We start from the raw sequence: 14,454 nt of genomic DNA, 5'->3' as shown, positions 1-14,454 counted from the left end.
CTTGGTACCTCTTCTATCATGTGATCAGACTCATAACTATCAAACACTTTTTGATACTCTTTCTTAAGCTCCTTATTTTGTTCTAACTTAACCATTAGCTTACTTAACCTTTTATGGGCTATGACTTCATTATTCAAAAGTTTTTCTTTAGCAGAATCATCCTTCCATGGCAGTGCAACCTCATAGCGACCATTCACAAACTTCACGGTACTCTCAAATTCTTTGAAAACTTTAGTCTCACATATAACTTTCAACAAGTTCCCTAGGCTTAACCCCTACAGTTTCCAGATCCCAAAACTTACACAAATCTGAATCTGAAACAGAGGAGATACACAATAATTGTGGTACAGAATACGTACAAGTGCGAGTGGTTTCATACAGCCTGCCACTCAAGACATAACCAAAGACAGACTTCATGGCTACAACATGGTTAATTTGGAAGGCATCTACAGGAGAAATCAGTGTCCAGTAGAAATCTAGACCAATCAGTATATCAATCTCAATGGGAGAATCATGGTGGTAATCATCAGCTAATGCAACATGAGAAAAAGAGTTAAGCACTGAATATGGTACAACAGGCCTAACCAAGGGCTGACATATTCTGGGAATCTCCGCAGCAATGATAGGTACCAATTTCTGTCGGAGTCCCACAACTTTAACTCATAAACATTTCTGTGTTCATTTTTTCCACTACTATGACCCCCAAAACTAGAGTATGGCATAGGTGCACTAGTGATCCACTGTGGTTTACACTTCTTTACAAATTTGCTACTAACATATGATCTGTCTGCACCATTATCAAAACATTACCTGAGGCAGTGACAACAGTACCATCACTACCACTCACTTGAACTTTGGCTGTCTGTAAAATGGTACAGTTACCACCTTGCCCTGTCAGAAGTGCCACATCACCAGGCTTGTCACTGCCAAACAGCACCTACCTTTGCTTCACTTTCTTCCTTCTTTAGGTTAATTTCCAGCCTAACACCACACATTAAGGTAGAGTGGGCACCGTTACACTTTGTACACCTTGTACGAGCTTTACACTCTCTTGACATGTGTCCACTCTTCAAACACTTGAAACATAGGCCTAAACTTCTAATTTTTTCACCTCGCTCTTTTCCACTCAATTCTAGAACACCAAAACAGTTTTCTGATTTGTGTTCTTGCCACAGAAACTGCACATAGTGTTTTGTCTTGCTTGGGACGAAGCCATGAAGGGCTGCGGCTGAGTACACCTTGTCTTTAGAACTCTTACTTTCAATTTTCTTTTCCTCACTACTACTCTTTCCCTTAAAGGCTTCAGACCTTTCTCTAATTCTTTGAAATTTCCTTGTCTAAGAATGTCAATAACCAATCTAAATCACTTTCATGTCCATCACCATCCCTGGCCCACTCTAGCCGCAGTTCACTGGGCAAACGAGAGAGGATGATAGGTGTAAGAAACACTTCACACTGTTTACCAGTGACGCCTAGCGCCTCCAAACTGCGGATATGTATTAGAATGTCATCTCGTAATTTCCACAGCTGTGCTACAAACCCTTTGGGTCCGCTGACATTAATGTTGACCTGACCATTTAACAATGCCTGGACATGAGCAAAAATAATCCTTTCTGGCTTGTAGTAGCGTTCCTTCAGTAAATTGCAAACAACCGGGTAATTAGCACTGGTATGGGCTAGTCCCTTTACTACATTCTTGGCATCTCCCTCCAGCAAAGACAGCAAATAGGTGAACTTACTGATCACTGGAAGGTCTGTTGCATCGATGTGGGAAGTATATTGATCCCAGAAGGACTGCCACTGGGTCACTTCACCACTAAACTTTGGCAGTTCCAGCTTGGGTAACTTGACGTTGGTGACATCTGATTCTTGAGATGAAGACTGACCACTTACAGAACCAGGACCCGCTGCTGCTGCTGCGCTAACTTCCTTATCTGGTCTTCAGCTTGTATCCTAGGCTGCACACTTTTTGTTCTAAACTCATGGGCTTCATCCAAAAGTTGTTCTAGTTCTTCTTCAGCTACATCAATTTCTATTGCTTCTTGGACTTCATCCAACTTAGCTAGTCTTTGGTCGTATTCCTTGATGGCATACTCAAATTGACTTATGGTTGTGGTGGAGGACTCCAGAAGGTCACTCAGAACCTTGGAAGCTCTTGTCACCCACCCTCGACATGTCATCCTTGTCCTCTTTAACTTCTCCATTATCTTCCCTGCACAACTTATTATTACTTCTTAGAGGGAGTGTTCCCGGGTCTGGGCACCAAATGTGGGGTTTCTTTAAGCCCCACATCGTGCAGGAAGGTAAATGAATTGAGGAGAGCGCCAGGTTCAAGGAAACACCATGTTTGTGTTGTGAACTCTAATTTTATTAAAACAACTTAACTCTTAAGTAAACATAATAACAGGTACATTGTGTAAAATCAGTTGCTAAATTCATACTCATAAATGTGTTGACTAGTAAATACCAAATACTAAATTACTTGTACTTCAATATACACTTCAAGTAAGAAAACAGGAGGAAACACTTAATAAACAAAAACAGAAAAAAACATTGGAACCTGAGTGTATGAAAGAAAATGGCAGTGCTATTTCAGGTATACTAAAGAAAACTTCTCTCAAGTAAATATGCAGAAAACCACCTTTCTAAATTCAACAAACTTCTTAGACTGGTCCCTTGGGGTGTTGGCCAAGAAGACTCAAGAGAAGGAATCTCTTAGCCCAGAAGTCCTTTATAGTGTACTGTCCTGCATGGACAAAGCGGTTCAAGATGGATCAGGAGAGGTGGCCTCGCTTTTTGGAACTGGAATTCTGAAGAAGAGAGTCTTGTTTAGTTCCTTTCTGACGAAAGCAGTTACTCCCATCCAGAGGTCATCTCTTCTTTATGCTCCTCTTATGGATCAATTGTTTCCTGCACAACTAGTGAAGGACATATCACATTCTTTGACGGAAAAGGCCACGCAAGATCTCTTGGCCCAATCTGCAAAGAAATCAAGGACCTCTGTTCCTGTAAAGAGAGAGACTCGTACTCCTCAACAGCCCTTTCGAGGGAGCTCCTCTTCCAGACCCTCCTTTAAGAAGAGAGGAATACAGAAGAGAGGTAGGTCTTCATTCAGACCTATCAAGAAAACAAAATGAGACTCCAGTCCTTCAAGCACCGGTAGGGGCCAGACTTCGGAAATTTTCCGAAGAATGGACTCTGAGAGAGGCAGAAAGATGGTCCCTTTCAGTGGTAACGAAGGGATATCTGATCCCCTTTCGAGACAGTCCTCCCTTAACAACGATCCCAAGGGAACTGTCAGCCCAATACAGGAACCCTGCCAAGAAAGAAGCATTATTGCAACTGGTAAGAGCAGATGTTGCAAAAGGAGGCTTATCTGGAATTGGTTTCGGGATCCGGCGCATTTCCCGAGGATTCTACAACCGTCTTTTTCTGGTTCCGAAATCCTCGGGAGGGTGGAGACCGGTCCTGGATGTGAGCGCATTGAACCGATTTGTAGAGAACACAAAGTTCTCTATGGAAACATCGAAATCGGTTCTTGCGGCTCTTCGTCCAGGAGATTCGATGGTCTCCTTAGATCTACAGGATGCTTACTTTCATGTTCCCCTGCATCCATCATCGAAGAAATCTCTTCGATTCATGATGCAGGGAAAAGTATTCCAATTCAGAGCCCTATGCTTCGGCCTGTCTACGGCCCCTCAAGTGTTCACGAGACTAATGACGAATGTTGCGAGATGGCTACATCTAGAAGGGATAAATATATCCCTTTACCTAGACGATTGGCTAATAAGAGCAAAATCGGAACTTCAGTGCTTGAAGGACTTGGAGAAGACTTTAGAGTTGACAAAATCTCTGGGACTACTCGTGAACCTCGAGAAATCACAATTGATCCCCAGACAGAACATAGTCTATCTGGGATACAGATGGATTCTCGGGGTTTTCGGGTGTTTCCATCGCAAGAGAGAATTGCTCGAGGCTTAGAAAAAATCTCGAACTTCTTAGGGAAAGAACGGACCTCGGCGAGGGAATGGCTCAGTCTGCTGGGCACCCTTTCCTCGTTAGAGCAGTTCATTTCCCTAGGGAGATTAAATCTCAGACCTCTGCAGTTTTATCTCGGACAAATGTGGAGTCAAAAGACAGGAGACCTGTCAGACTGTTTTCCCATTCAACAGGGGATAAAGTCCAACCTGAAGTGGTGGTTAACCCCATTAATAAAGAACGAAGGGGTGTCCCTCTTGATTCGGAACCCTCACCGAGTGTTGTTTTCCGACGCCTCGGAAACAGGTTGGGGAGCAACACTGGGCCCAAAGGAAGTGGCAGGTACTTGGACCAAAGAACAGGCTACACTGCACATCAATGCGAAGGAACTCCTGGCTATTCATCTAGCCCTGGAATACTTTGAAGCGGAAGTCAGAGGAGTGGTAGTTCAAGTCAATTCCGACAATACCACAGCTCTGGCTTACATCCGGAATCAAGGGGGCACTCACTCTTTCTCACTGTACGAAATAGCGAGAGATCTATTGACCTGGACAGAGGAACGGGGCATAATTCTGCGGACAAGGTTTGTTCAGGGTGTAAAAAACCTAAGGGCAGACAGGTTGAGCAGAAAGAACCAAGTACTCCCGACAGAGTGGATGCTCCACTCAGAAGTCTGCAGACAACTGTGGTCCCTCTGGGGAAGACCCCAGATCGACCTGTTTGCCACGTTCCTCTCCAGGAAGATAGACAACTTCTGCTCTCTAGAAGAAGATCCCAGAGCCACGGCGATCGATGCTTTCCTCATGGACTGGTCAGGCATAGACGCCTACGCCTTTCCCCCATTCAAATTGCTGGGGGAAGTACTAAGAAAGTTTGTGGCATCGACGGGAACAAGATTAACTCTAATTGCTCCCTTCTGGCCTTCCCGAAACTGGTTCACAGAGGTACTGGAATGGACGGTGGACTTCCCCAGATCTCTACCAAAAAGGACAGATCTGCTCAGACAACCCCACTTCGAGAGGTTCCACAAAAACATCCAAAGTCTTTCCCTGACTACCTTTCGACTATCGAAAGACTGGTCAGAGCGAGAGGCTTTTCAAAGAAAGTTGCAACTGCAATTGCTAGAGCCCGCAGAGCCTCTACCTTGCGGGTCTACCAATCGAAGTGGGAAGTTTTCCGTAGATGGTGTAGGTCGAAGAAGCTGTCCTCTTCCAATACCTCTGTGACCGAAATCGCTGATTTTCTCCTCTTCTTAAGAGAAGAGTCGAAATTGGCTGTATCCACTATCAAAGGATATAAGAGCATGCTCTCAGCTGTTTTTAGAAACAGGGGACTGAATTTGGAAAATAATAAAGATCTTTATGATCTCATCAGGTCTTTCGAGACTTCTAAATTGAGATCTTCTATTCCCCCGAGTTGGAACCTTGACGTAGTCCTAAAATTCTTGATTTCGGACAGGTTCGAACCTCCAGATAAAATCTCATTCAGAGATCTTACTAGTAAATGTATATTCCTGTTGGCCCTCGCAACTGCTAAGAGGATCAGTGAATTACATTCGGCTGTTATTTCTTTCCAGGATCTATTCCTAGCAAAGAATGAGAACCCTTCTAAACCTTGGCCTAGAAGTTTTGAAGTCAAGGGACTCTCTTCTCTAGTAGGTAGAGAGTTGGATCGGTCCCTTTGCCCAGTCAGGACCTTGAAGTTCTATCTAAAAAAGAAGACACAGCTTCAGGGATGTCGACAAAGTCTTTGGTGTTCGGTAAGAAACCCCAAAAGACCTATGTCAAAGAACGCACTGGCGTTCTTTGTCAGAAATGTGATAACCGAAGCTCACAGGGATTGGCAAGAGAACTCTTTAAAGCTGCTGAGAGTAAAAGCTCACGAAGTCCGGGCTGTGGCAACTTCCCTTTCTTTCACTAAGAATATGTCAATGAGAAACATTTTAGCAGCAACTTATTGGAGGTGCAATTCAGTATTTGCATCCCACTATTTAACCCCTTCAGCACTGGGACGTACACATGTACGTCTTTTACGGTACAGTAATAAAAGACCGGGACGTACGCGTGTACGTCTTTCATCCCTCCTCGAAAAGCAAAGCGTTTTCTTTAGCTTGGATGGTTTCCAGACACAGTATTGTGTACGAGAGAGGTGCTGAAGCTCCACCCACAATTCATTCTAACCAATGAGCGTCCGATGGACGTCGTGACGTCATTTTCATATGGGATATTAGGAGGGGTACTGGCCAACATATACCAGTGCGCCTCAGGCTATTATCTGAGAAGGATGATTACGATTTTGTCCGTAAACCATGTAGATTTGAATTCCAAATCTTTTTCCCCTTTTGATTGCAGTTATTTTATGTTTTTTTTTTTTTTTTCAGTATCATGTCAGATGATAGTGTTTCAGAGTCAGGGTCTGAGTACCTGCCAAATCTATCAGATGATGATTATAGTGATAATTTTTTAGAGGTTGACAGTGACAACGAGTGTTTGGAAGACATTGAACCTCTTGTCGATGAAGGCTGGCAGTTCATAACTGATCCATCTTGTGACTTGCGCCCAGACCCACCCCCCCCTGATTCACGGAGGGTGGCAATGGGATTCCTGCTTATACACCAGATTTCATCTGCTTACGTGATGCATTTTTTTTTCTTTTTTGTGGTGATGTAATTGACAAATTGTGTGAATGGATGAATGCTCGGGCAGAGTAGTACTTTCATTCAACAGGAAAGCGTAAGGTGAAAGGACTTCTATGGAGGCCTGTTACTTGTGATGAGATGTGTTTTTTATAGCTTGCAGATGATAATGGGGGTGAATAAACTGCCCCATATGTATATACGTATTGGTCACGAGATGCTGTTGTTTTTTTATCATTATTATTATTATTATTACTATTATTACTGTTTTATTATTACCAGCTGCCTAAACATTCATTGATGTATATGCTGTTTCTGTATGAAACCTAGGAATAACTGTTTCAGTAAGAAAACTAGTACTGCTATTACCACTACTACCATATTTTACTACTACTTTACTACTTTTTTCTGCTACTTTATTTCTATTACTTTTACTGCTATTCTACTACTTTATAACAGTTCCTACTTCTGCAATTACTTTTTCTACTAAATATTCCTATTTTTTCCGATATTCTTACTATATTTTTTGTAATTTTTTGACAATGGGGTAAAAAATATTCATTGATATCCATACACACAATGTTTTCACATAAGAATATGAAGGAAAAATATGAAATAACATAAAATTAGTGGAGCAAGTAATTGATTGATACTCGCGGTCGACAGGGGTCTCATGCGGTATGCAAGCATTAGCAGCAATGTAGCAGGCCAGTGGCGAAGGGGTTAAAGGATGTTAGAGTAACATACGAAAATTTTTTTTCTCTTGGACCGTATGTATCAGCGGATACTATGCTGGGAAATGGAGCAGATGCTGATCCTTAATTTTGTTTTTGTGTTTTTAATGATTATTTGTAATATTGTTGTCGATTTGTGGGTTGCTTGAAAGGATGTTCGGGGATGACTCCTTTCAATCGTAGTACTAACCCCAATTAGGATCAGGTGATCGGGATTAGTGTCGTGCTCTATGATCATGCCAATAGGCAAGGTGTTTTGTCATGTAAGTGGATAGGACCCCATTGACAAAGATCCTAAGGTTCTGTCGCGTAAGTGGGTAAGACCCCTGTAACAGACCATCAAGAACTCTTAGCATGAGGTCACTACCTCGCTGAGGCTCTTGAAGCGATACAGGCTCCTAGGCAGTAGCCATGAAGTCTTTCGCTAACACAGGTAGGAACCAAGGTTTTTTTATTTTTATTACCTACAACATATGTTGTTTCCTGTCTATTCAGTAAATTAGCTGTCTCTTACCCTCTGCCAAAGGTGCCAATCAGCTAAGTATATATCTGACAGGTAAGTTGAATGCATAAAAATGTTATTGTCATGATACAATAAAGTTTTATGCATACTTACCTGGCAGATATATACGATTAATGGCCCACCCGGCCTCCCCTCAGGAGACAGGTGGAAGAGAAAATCTGTCTTAGAAAACAGGAATGGTTCCTATTCCCGCCACCCACGGCGGGGCGGTAGATCACCTGACCGCGAAATTCGAATTTCTATCGGGGACGACGGAGTCTGTAGCTAAGTATATATCTGCCAGGTAAGTATGCATAAAACTTTATTGTATCATGACAATAACATTTTTATCATTTTGTGTGGTTGGATGATACTAATATTCTTCATTTTATTAAATTTTGTGTGGTTGGATGGTACTAATATTATTTGTTTATTATTACTATACTAATATTGTTTACATCCTCCTTTAGGTCAACTATGACTCACTATATGAAGAGCCAAGAAGAAAAAGAGCAAGAGAAATTACTGAAATGGGGAGAAAAAGGGAGTTCAAATTACAGAAGACCTGATGGTATGTTGAGAAATTTTTTTTTTTTTTAATAAATTGTCAACATTTTAAATTTTTTCAATGAGTGTTTTGTTATGCTTTGTAGTTGTGTGGCATAAATATGGAGTGAATTTCTAGTTTCAGAATAATTCACTCAAGGATATTTTGTCACATTTTTCCTGTTTCAGTTATCCAGTTAATAAATTCTTGAAAAATGCAATATATTGAATACAATTTTAATTGTAGTGTTACAGGTTGTGGTTCAGACTATGAGTACGGTATTACAGGTTGTGGTTCAGATCTATGAGTCAAGAATTTAACCCATTACTTAAGTTTACTAGCCAATGATAATAATATTAACACTTCATTTCAGATCATAAATATACTCCAACATTACCAGCAGCTGCTGACGGAATGACTGGGGAAGTTAAAGCTCATCACCTGCTCATTTTGCTCCTTCGTCTCCGACAGATTTGTTCCCATCCTTCACTTATTAAAGGGGTATGTGAAATGACAATTTGACTGTCATTCATCTCATCTCATACAGGTGATGTGTTATAGTACCACATCTCTATTATTGCTACTGTAGTCATTTAACATCTCTCTACTTATCAGGCTTGCCTGAAGGATTTAAAGTTGTATAAAGTGATAATTTGAGAAAGGATGAAGAAATGATCTTTAGTTAAATAAGAGACCAAATGTAATTGCTGATTAAGTAAGAGGTATAAGTAAAAGGTATATGAGGCTAAACAAACTCCAGAAAGAACCTTTAGTATCATTTTATCACTTTAGTTCTTGGGAAAATTGGTTTTTATTTTGAACTAACTGATGTTAACCTGCACTCAATGACTTTCAGATGGTTGAAACTGACACTGAAGCAGATGGAATTGATCCAGCTGACAATGAAGGGGTGGAACTGGATATTGTGTCACAGATGGCAGAGATGAGTCTAAGGTCTACAAATGATATAGGAAAGGAAGCCGATACTAAAGTTAAAAAGAATGTTTTGACCATGGACAACCCCATTTTTCAGCGAAGCTCACGGAGTTCAAAAGTAAGGTCTTGATCTTAATGCTATTTATTTTTACCAGGAATGTCATTTTGTGAATGTGTAAGAGGTGTGCTTCACACTATTCATAGTTATTACATTTTCACTCAGAAAAAGTAATTATTTTCATTTGGGGTTGTCTCCACCTAGAAGCAAAAGATCTGGTACATTTGTGTTTGTGAGTACGTGACCCTACATTATAATTTAGTGTTTAGCTGCATTCAGTACGCCTGGTAATTTTTGGACTCTGCACACGGTGCGTGAATGAATGTCACCTTAAGAGAGAACCGGGTCAGCAACACGGGGCAGGGTTGCCCATCAGTATTTTGTCTTGAATGTTCTAGTAGTTCTCTCTCTCTCTCTCTCTCTCTCTCTCTCTCTCTCTCTCTCTCTCTCTCTCTCTCTCTCTCTCTCTCTCTCTCTCTCTCATTCTTTTGCTTTTCAATTAAGAGTGAAAACTTTTGAAATACAGCATTCAGGCTGAGTAGAAAATTTGCCTCATAGACAAGTAACCAGATTATTGCTAATAGGTATACATAGACACACCAACCAGTTTGTTACTTATTGATTCTATGATGGAAATGGTCATTATTTTTACCATGGTATTACCTAGTCATATCTGTTCTCTATGTAACAAATAATTTATGTTTTCAAAAAGATTGAAAGTGTCATTGAAGAGCTTCAAAAAATACGCCAGGAGGGGACTAGAGAAAAATCAGTTATAGTTTCCCAGTGGACGACAATGTTGGAAGTTGTCAGAGAACACTTGCGTGAGGTGGGCATAAGGTGCCATACCATATCTGGTCAGGTACAGGTGAAAGACCGAACCTCCATTGTTGAAGACTTCAACACAAACCCAAAGGGACCAAAAGTAAGTTACTTTGGTTTTCGCACTTGCTCGACCTTGATTTTGAAAGATGCTAGGATTCAAAGGGAACTTGAAAGAAATGTGAATGTTTTTGATATCTTCATTTAACTGATTATTACTTGTCGGTTTAGTTTCTATTTTTGCAAAAGAATCAAAAGACAGTAGAATTTTCCATAAGTTATATTCCTGATTGCTGGTTTCCCAGCTAATTGCATGTCTTGATATTTTATAAGTTGCAAGATCATGGTTGCAATACCATGAAATTTTAATTTATTCAGCTGAGCTCACCCTTCTTTTAACTGGGGTCCCTCATCATTTAATTTCAAGTCTTGCTTAACTAACAGATGCAATAAATTTATTTGTGAAAGTTTTAAGCTGCATAAAAACTGCTATGATAGCAAATGGAAATTAACAGGAAGCTTTTGTGGGCCTTTAGGCCAGTTTCCCCTTGACAGCATTGATGAGTTCATGCTTCTCTATTTCTTTTCATTTTTCTCTATCTCTTATGAGGAATGAGATATGTCTCATCATGATTTTTCTCTCTTGGTAAGGTAACATTTTTTTCAGGAAATTTAGCTCTATATATTATACTTTAACATTTTACTTTATTTGGAATACTTGTACTTTTTTCGTGTACAATTTTTTTTAACTTTAATTTTTTTCTCTTTACAATTTAATAACATGTTAAGTGTGGTAGTTTTTCTTGGCTTAGATTGAGCTATTAGTTGAAATGAATTTTCTGGCTAAATTGTGATACTGTGTTTGTTGTTATAATAAATTCAGGAAGCTATTTGTATATTTAATTTATTCTGTAATGTATGAACATTTAAGGAATAATAATTTTTTTTATGGTAATTCTAACATTTTGCCAACTTATTACAGGTTATGTTACTATCCTTAGCAGCTGGTGGTGTTGGCTTGAACTTGGTGGGTGCAAATCACTTATTCTTACTAGACATGCATTGGAATCCACAGCTTGAAGCCCAAGCTTGTGATCGTATATATCGGGTTGGTCAAACAAGACCTGTAACTGTTCATAGGTGAGACTGTTGAAATATTCTGTTAATCTCTACTATTGTACAGCACTTATTCCCTAATACTGTGTTCTGCATATTGTCAAGTTTTTCTGTTTACAGCTAAAAAATGTAATTTTATTATAATTTTTATGTTTACATTTAAGAAATGTCAGCTCATTAAAATGTATTATCACTTCCAGATTTGTTATACAGAATACTGTAGAAGAAAGAATCTTGGAGCTTCAGCAGAAAAAACTGCAACTTGCAGATGAAGTCCTTTCTGGCGTCAAGCGCACTGCTAACAACAAGCTTACATTAGAAGACATGAAGGCATTATTCAATATTGGTGGAAATAATGCACCAGTGATGCATCCAGCCTGATGAGTCAAAATGAAAGTTTTCAAGTTAATAATAAATGTATAATAATTTTTTTTTCTTTTACAGAATACTGTATATATTTTTAGAGAATTTGTGCTTTATCTTCTGACTTTATCAGTGCCTTAGGTAAATCTTTCTGTACAATTTTACAGTGTCTTTAAGTAAGTCTTCCATGTTTATACTTAATGTATGTATTAATTTTTTTTTTTTTTTTTTTTTTTTTTTTTTTTTTACAGAATACTGTATATATTTTTTTTAGAGAATTTGTGTTTTATCTGCTGACTTTATCAGTGCCTTGGGTAAATCTTTCTTTACAATTTTACAGTGCCTTAGGTAAATCTTCCTGTACAACTCCTCAATATTTTTTTTATTTTTTTAACATTTAATTTGAACAAATAAGTTAATTTAATTATTTGGTGTGCAGTATCTGCATGACTTAGAACATTTACCAATTTTCACAACAAATATTTCTGTCTGATAAACGAAGTCTTGTTTTAAGTACACATTTACTGAAATGTATTAAATGGAAAATACAGTGGAACCTCAGTTTTCTTGCATAATCATAGGGAATAAACAGTTTTACATACAGAAAATGATGAGAATAAATATGAATGAATAATGGAATGAATAACGAACATTTAACATCACTCTTACCTTTATGGAAACCTTGTCGGCATGTGGAAGACCTAGAGAATGGGAGGAGGAGGAGAAGTTATTGTTTGGAAAGGGAATCCCCCTCCTGAAGGATTTCAGGTATCAAGGACGTATCTGGGGTTACTTCTATTTGGTTTTTCTGGCACTACCTGGGGTTACTTTCTCTCTTTGGTTTCTAGTTTACTGGCATTAGGACCAGCATAACAAAACTGTCCAGAGACATTTGTTTCTGGCTTCTCTTTAAAATTTGCCTAAAGTGTAACAAGGCATTGTCATTAAAGATGTTGGAGACATGGATTACAACATCTTGTTGGGATAATTCTCCACAAAATCTTTTACATCACTCCACTTTGCAAACATGCCCTTAATCACTGAAGTAGGTACATTATGTATGCCCGTTTGCTTTCTGAATTTTTCAAACCAGCCTCTGCTGGTCTTGAATTTGCTAACAGTAGCACTTGTAGATATTTTCTTACTGTGATTGGCATGCAACACCCTCCAACACTTTGCTATGAGTTCTTTCTTAAATTCTATGGTTTTTCTCGCCATTTTCACAGAAGGGCTGGCATGTGGAACTTTCCTTGGTCCCATGATGGCTTATTTAACAGTTGCACTTGAATAATAAAAAGCACAAAAAACACAAAAGCAGAGTGGATCACAAAGGAACACAAGATTCTTTGTTTTGGCGCTCAATACAGGGCCTGGTTACGTGGTGGGCCCCAGTAGGAGTGTTTCCAAGTGTACAAAATCCAAGGAAAGGAACAAAACCCCGAGACAATTTCGTCGGAAAAATTCTATGAAAACAGATTCAACTGTTCTTGGTTTAAGGGGACCGGCCAGAAACCTTATATATGGTGGTAGAGGACGAAAAATGCAGTCATGAAAGAATTCATGGAGCTTCATATGGCAATTGAGAATACGTATACGAAATATTTCGTCAAAATTCCTCTTACTTTCGTAGTTACAGGGTAATTAGTTAAACTCAGTAAGCCTAAAACATTGATCCGTACAAGAAAATGCAATATTTCTTCTATTATCGTAAATTTTGATAATTATTGTCAAAGAAATTGGGAGAAATGGCATCTGTAGACATTCCTCGAGTCGAGAAGGGAGACTTCACTTCAGTCAACTACCAAGTCCAGCCATCAGTGCGAGCACAAACTTCAAGTAGTCTACACGTTCGATTTCACCTCTGACATTCGCTTGCTTTTACGTATGATTATGTATGTTTCGGCAAGAATTTCATCATGCCAATGAGGAAAAGACTAGGAAAACATCTCGCTAACATACAGACTAAGAAAAATCGCTCGACTAATATTACAGAATATCATAATATATGCGTAATTAGTGAAGAGAGAGGGGAGGGTTGCTAGTAAGGGTTGCGTAGTAACGCCCCCCGTCTTGCCTGACAGCACACGTCACACTGTGCCCAAGGCTACGATCTTTGAGCAAAGAGATCTTCATTTATGGTAAATAAAGTTTTGGTTTTTTAATACCCAAAATGGAATATGAAATTCATATTAATCATGATTTATTAAATTGTCTTTGTAAAAAGAGAGTACACCTTCGAGTTTCACCTCTGACATTCTCTTGCATTTACGTTTGTTTATCTTTGTTTCGGCAAGAATGTCATCATGCCAAAGAGGAAAATACAAGGAAAACATCTCGCTAACATACAGAAGAAGAAAATCCGCTGTAATAAGCCGAGTTAGTGAAGGGGGGAGAGAGAGAGTTGCGTAGGAAGGAGTGCCCCATCTTGCCTCAAGCAGTGCCCCAGGCTACGATATATGAGCAAAGGGATCATCATTTATGATTAAATTATGATAAATAAAATAGTTTTGGTTTATTATATCACAAAAAAGAAATATACATTCATAATAATCATTATTTTTATTAACATTTGATCTTTATAGAAATACGAAGGAAAACTTTGAACGCCCGTATCTCAAAACTACTTATTGACCTTCAAAATCTATCTTCTCACTTAGTTTTAAAGCTATAACATTGGAATTTGTTATGTAACTCAGAAAGACATTATTTGATTGTTCTATAATGTCTTTGTTCTATAATGTCTTTGTTCTATAGAGCCCTTTT

General features: G+C 39.0%; 1 protein-coding gene across 1 annotated transcript in view; it reads left to right on the top strand.

Moving 5' to 3' along the window:
* LOC135195751 (transcription termination factor 2-like) overlaps positions 1–14,234 on the top strand; it is a 60,178-nt gene extending 45,944 nt beyond the window's left edge. The window contains exons 17-22 of the mRNA XM_064222195.1: positions 8,320–8,420; positions 8,770–8,897; positions 9,253–9,450; positions 10,103–10,315; positions 11,195–11,352; positions 11,529–14,234. Of these exons, the coding sequence (XP_064078265.1) occupies positions 8,320–8,420; positions 8,770–8,897; positions 9,253–9,450; positions 10,103–10,315; positions 11,195–11,352; positions 11,529–11,709 (979 nt within the window). The 3' untranslated portion in view covers positions 11,710–14,234. The remainder of the gene's footprint in view (positions 1–8,319; positions 8,421–8,769; positions 8,898–9,252; positions 9,451–10,102; positions 10,316–11,194; positions 11,353–11,528) is intronic.
* Positions 14,235–14,454: the final 220 nt, after the last annotated feature.

This window comes from Macrobrachium nipponense, chromosome 16, assembly GCF_015104395.2.
Source record: "Macrobrachium nipponense isolate FS-2020 chromosome 16, ASM1510439v2, whole genome shotgun sequence".
In the NCBI taxonomy this organism is placed as follows: domain Eukaryota; kingdom Metazoa; phylum Arthropoda; class Malacostraca; order Decapoda; family Palaemonidae; genus Macrobrachium; species Macrobrachium nipponense.
The sequence above is the reverse complement of the archived record's forward strand: the minus strand, read 5'-3'. Positions and strand labels throughout refer to the sequence as shown.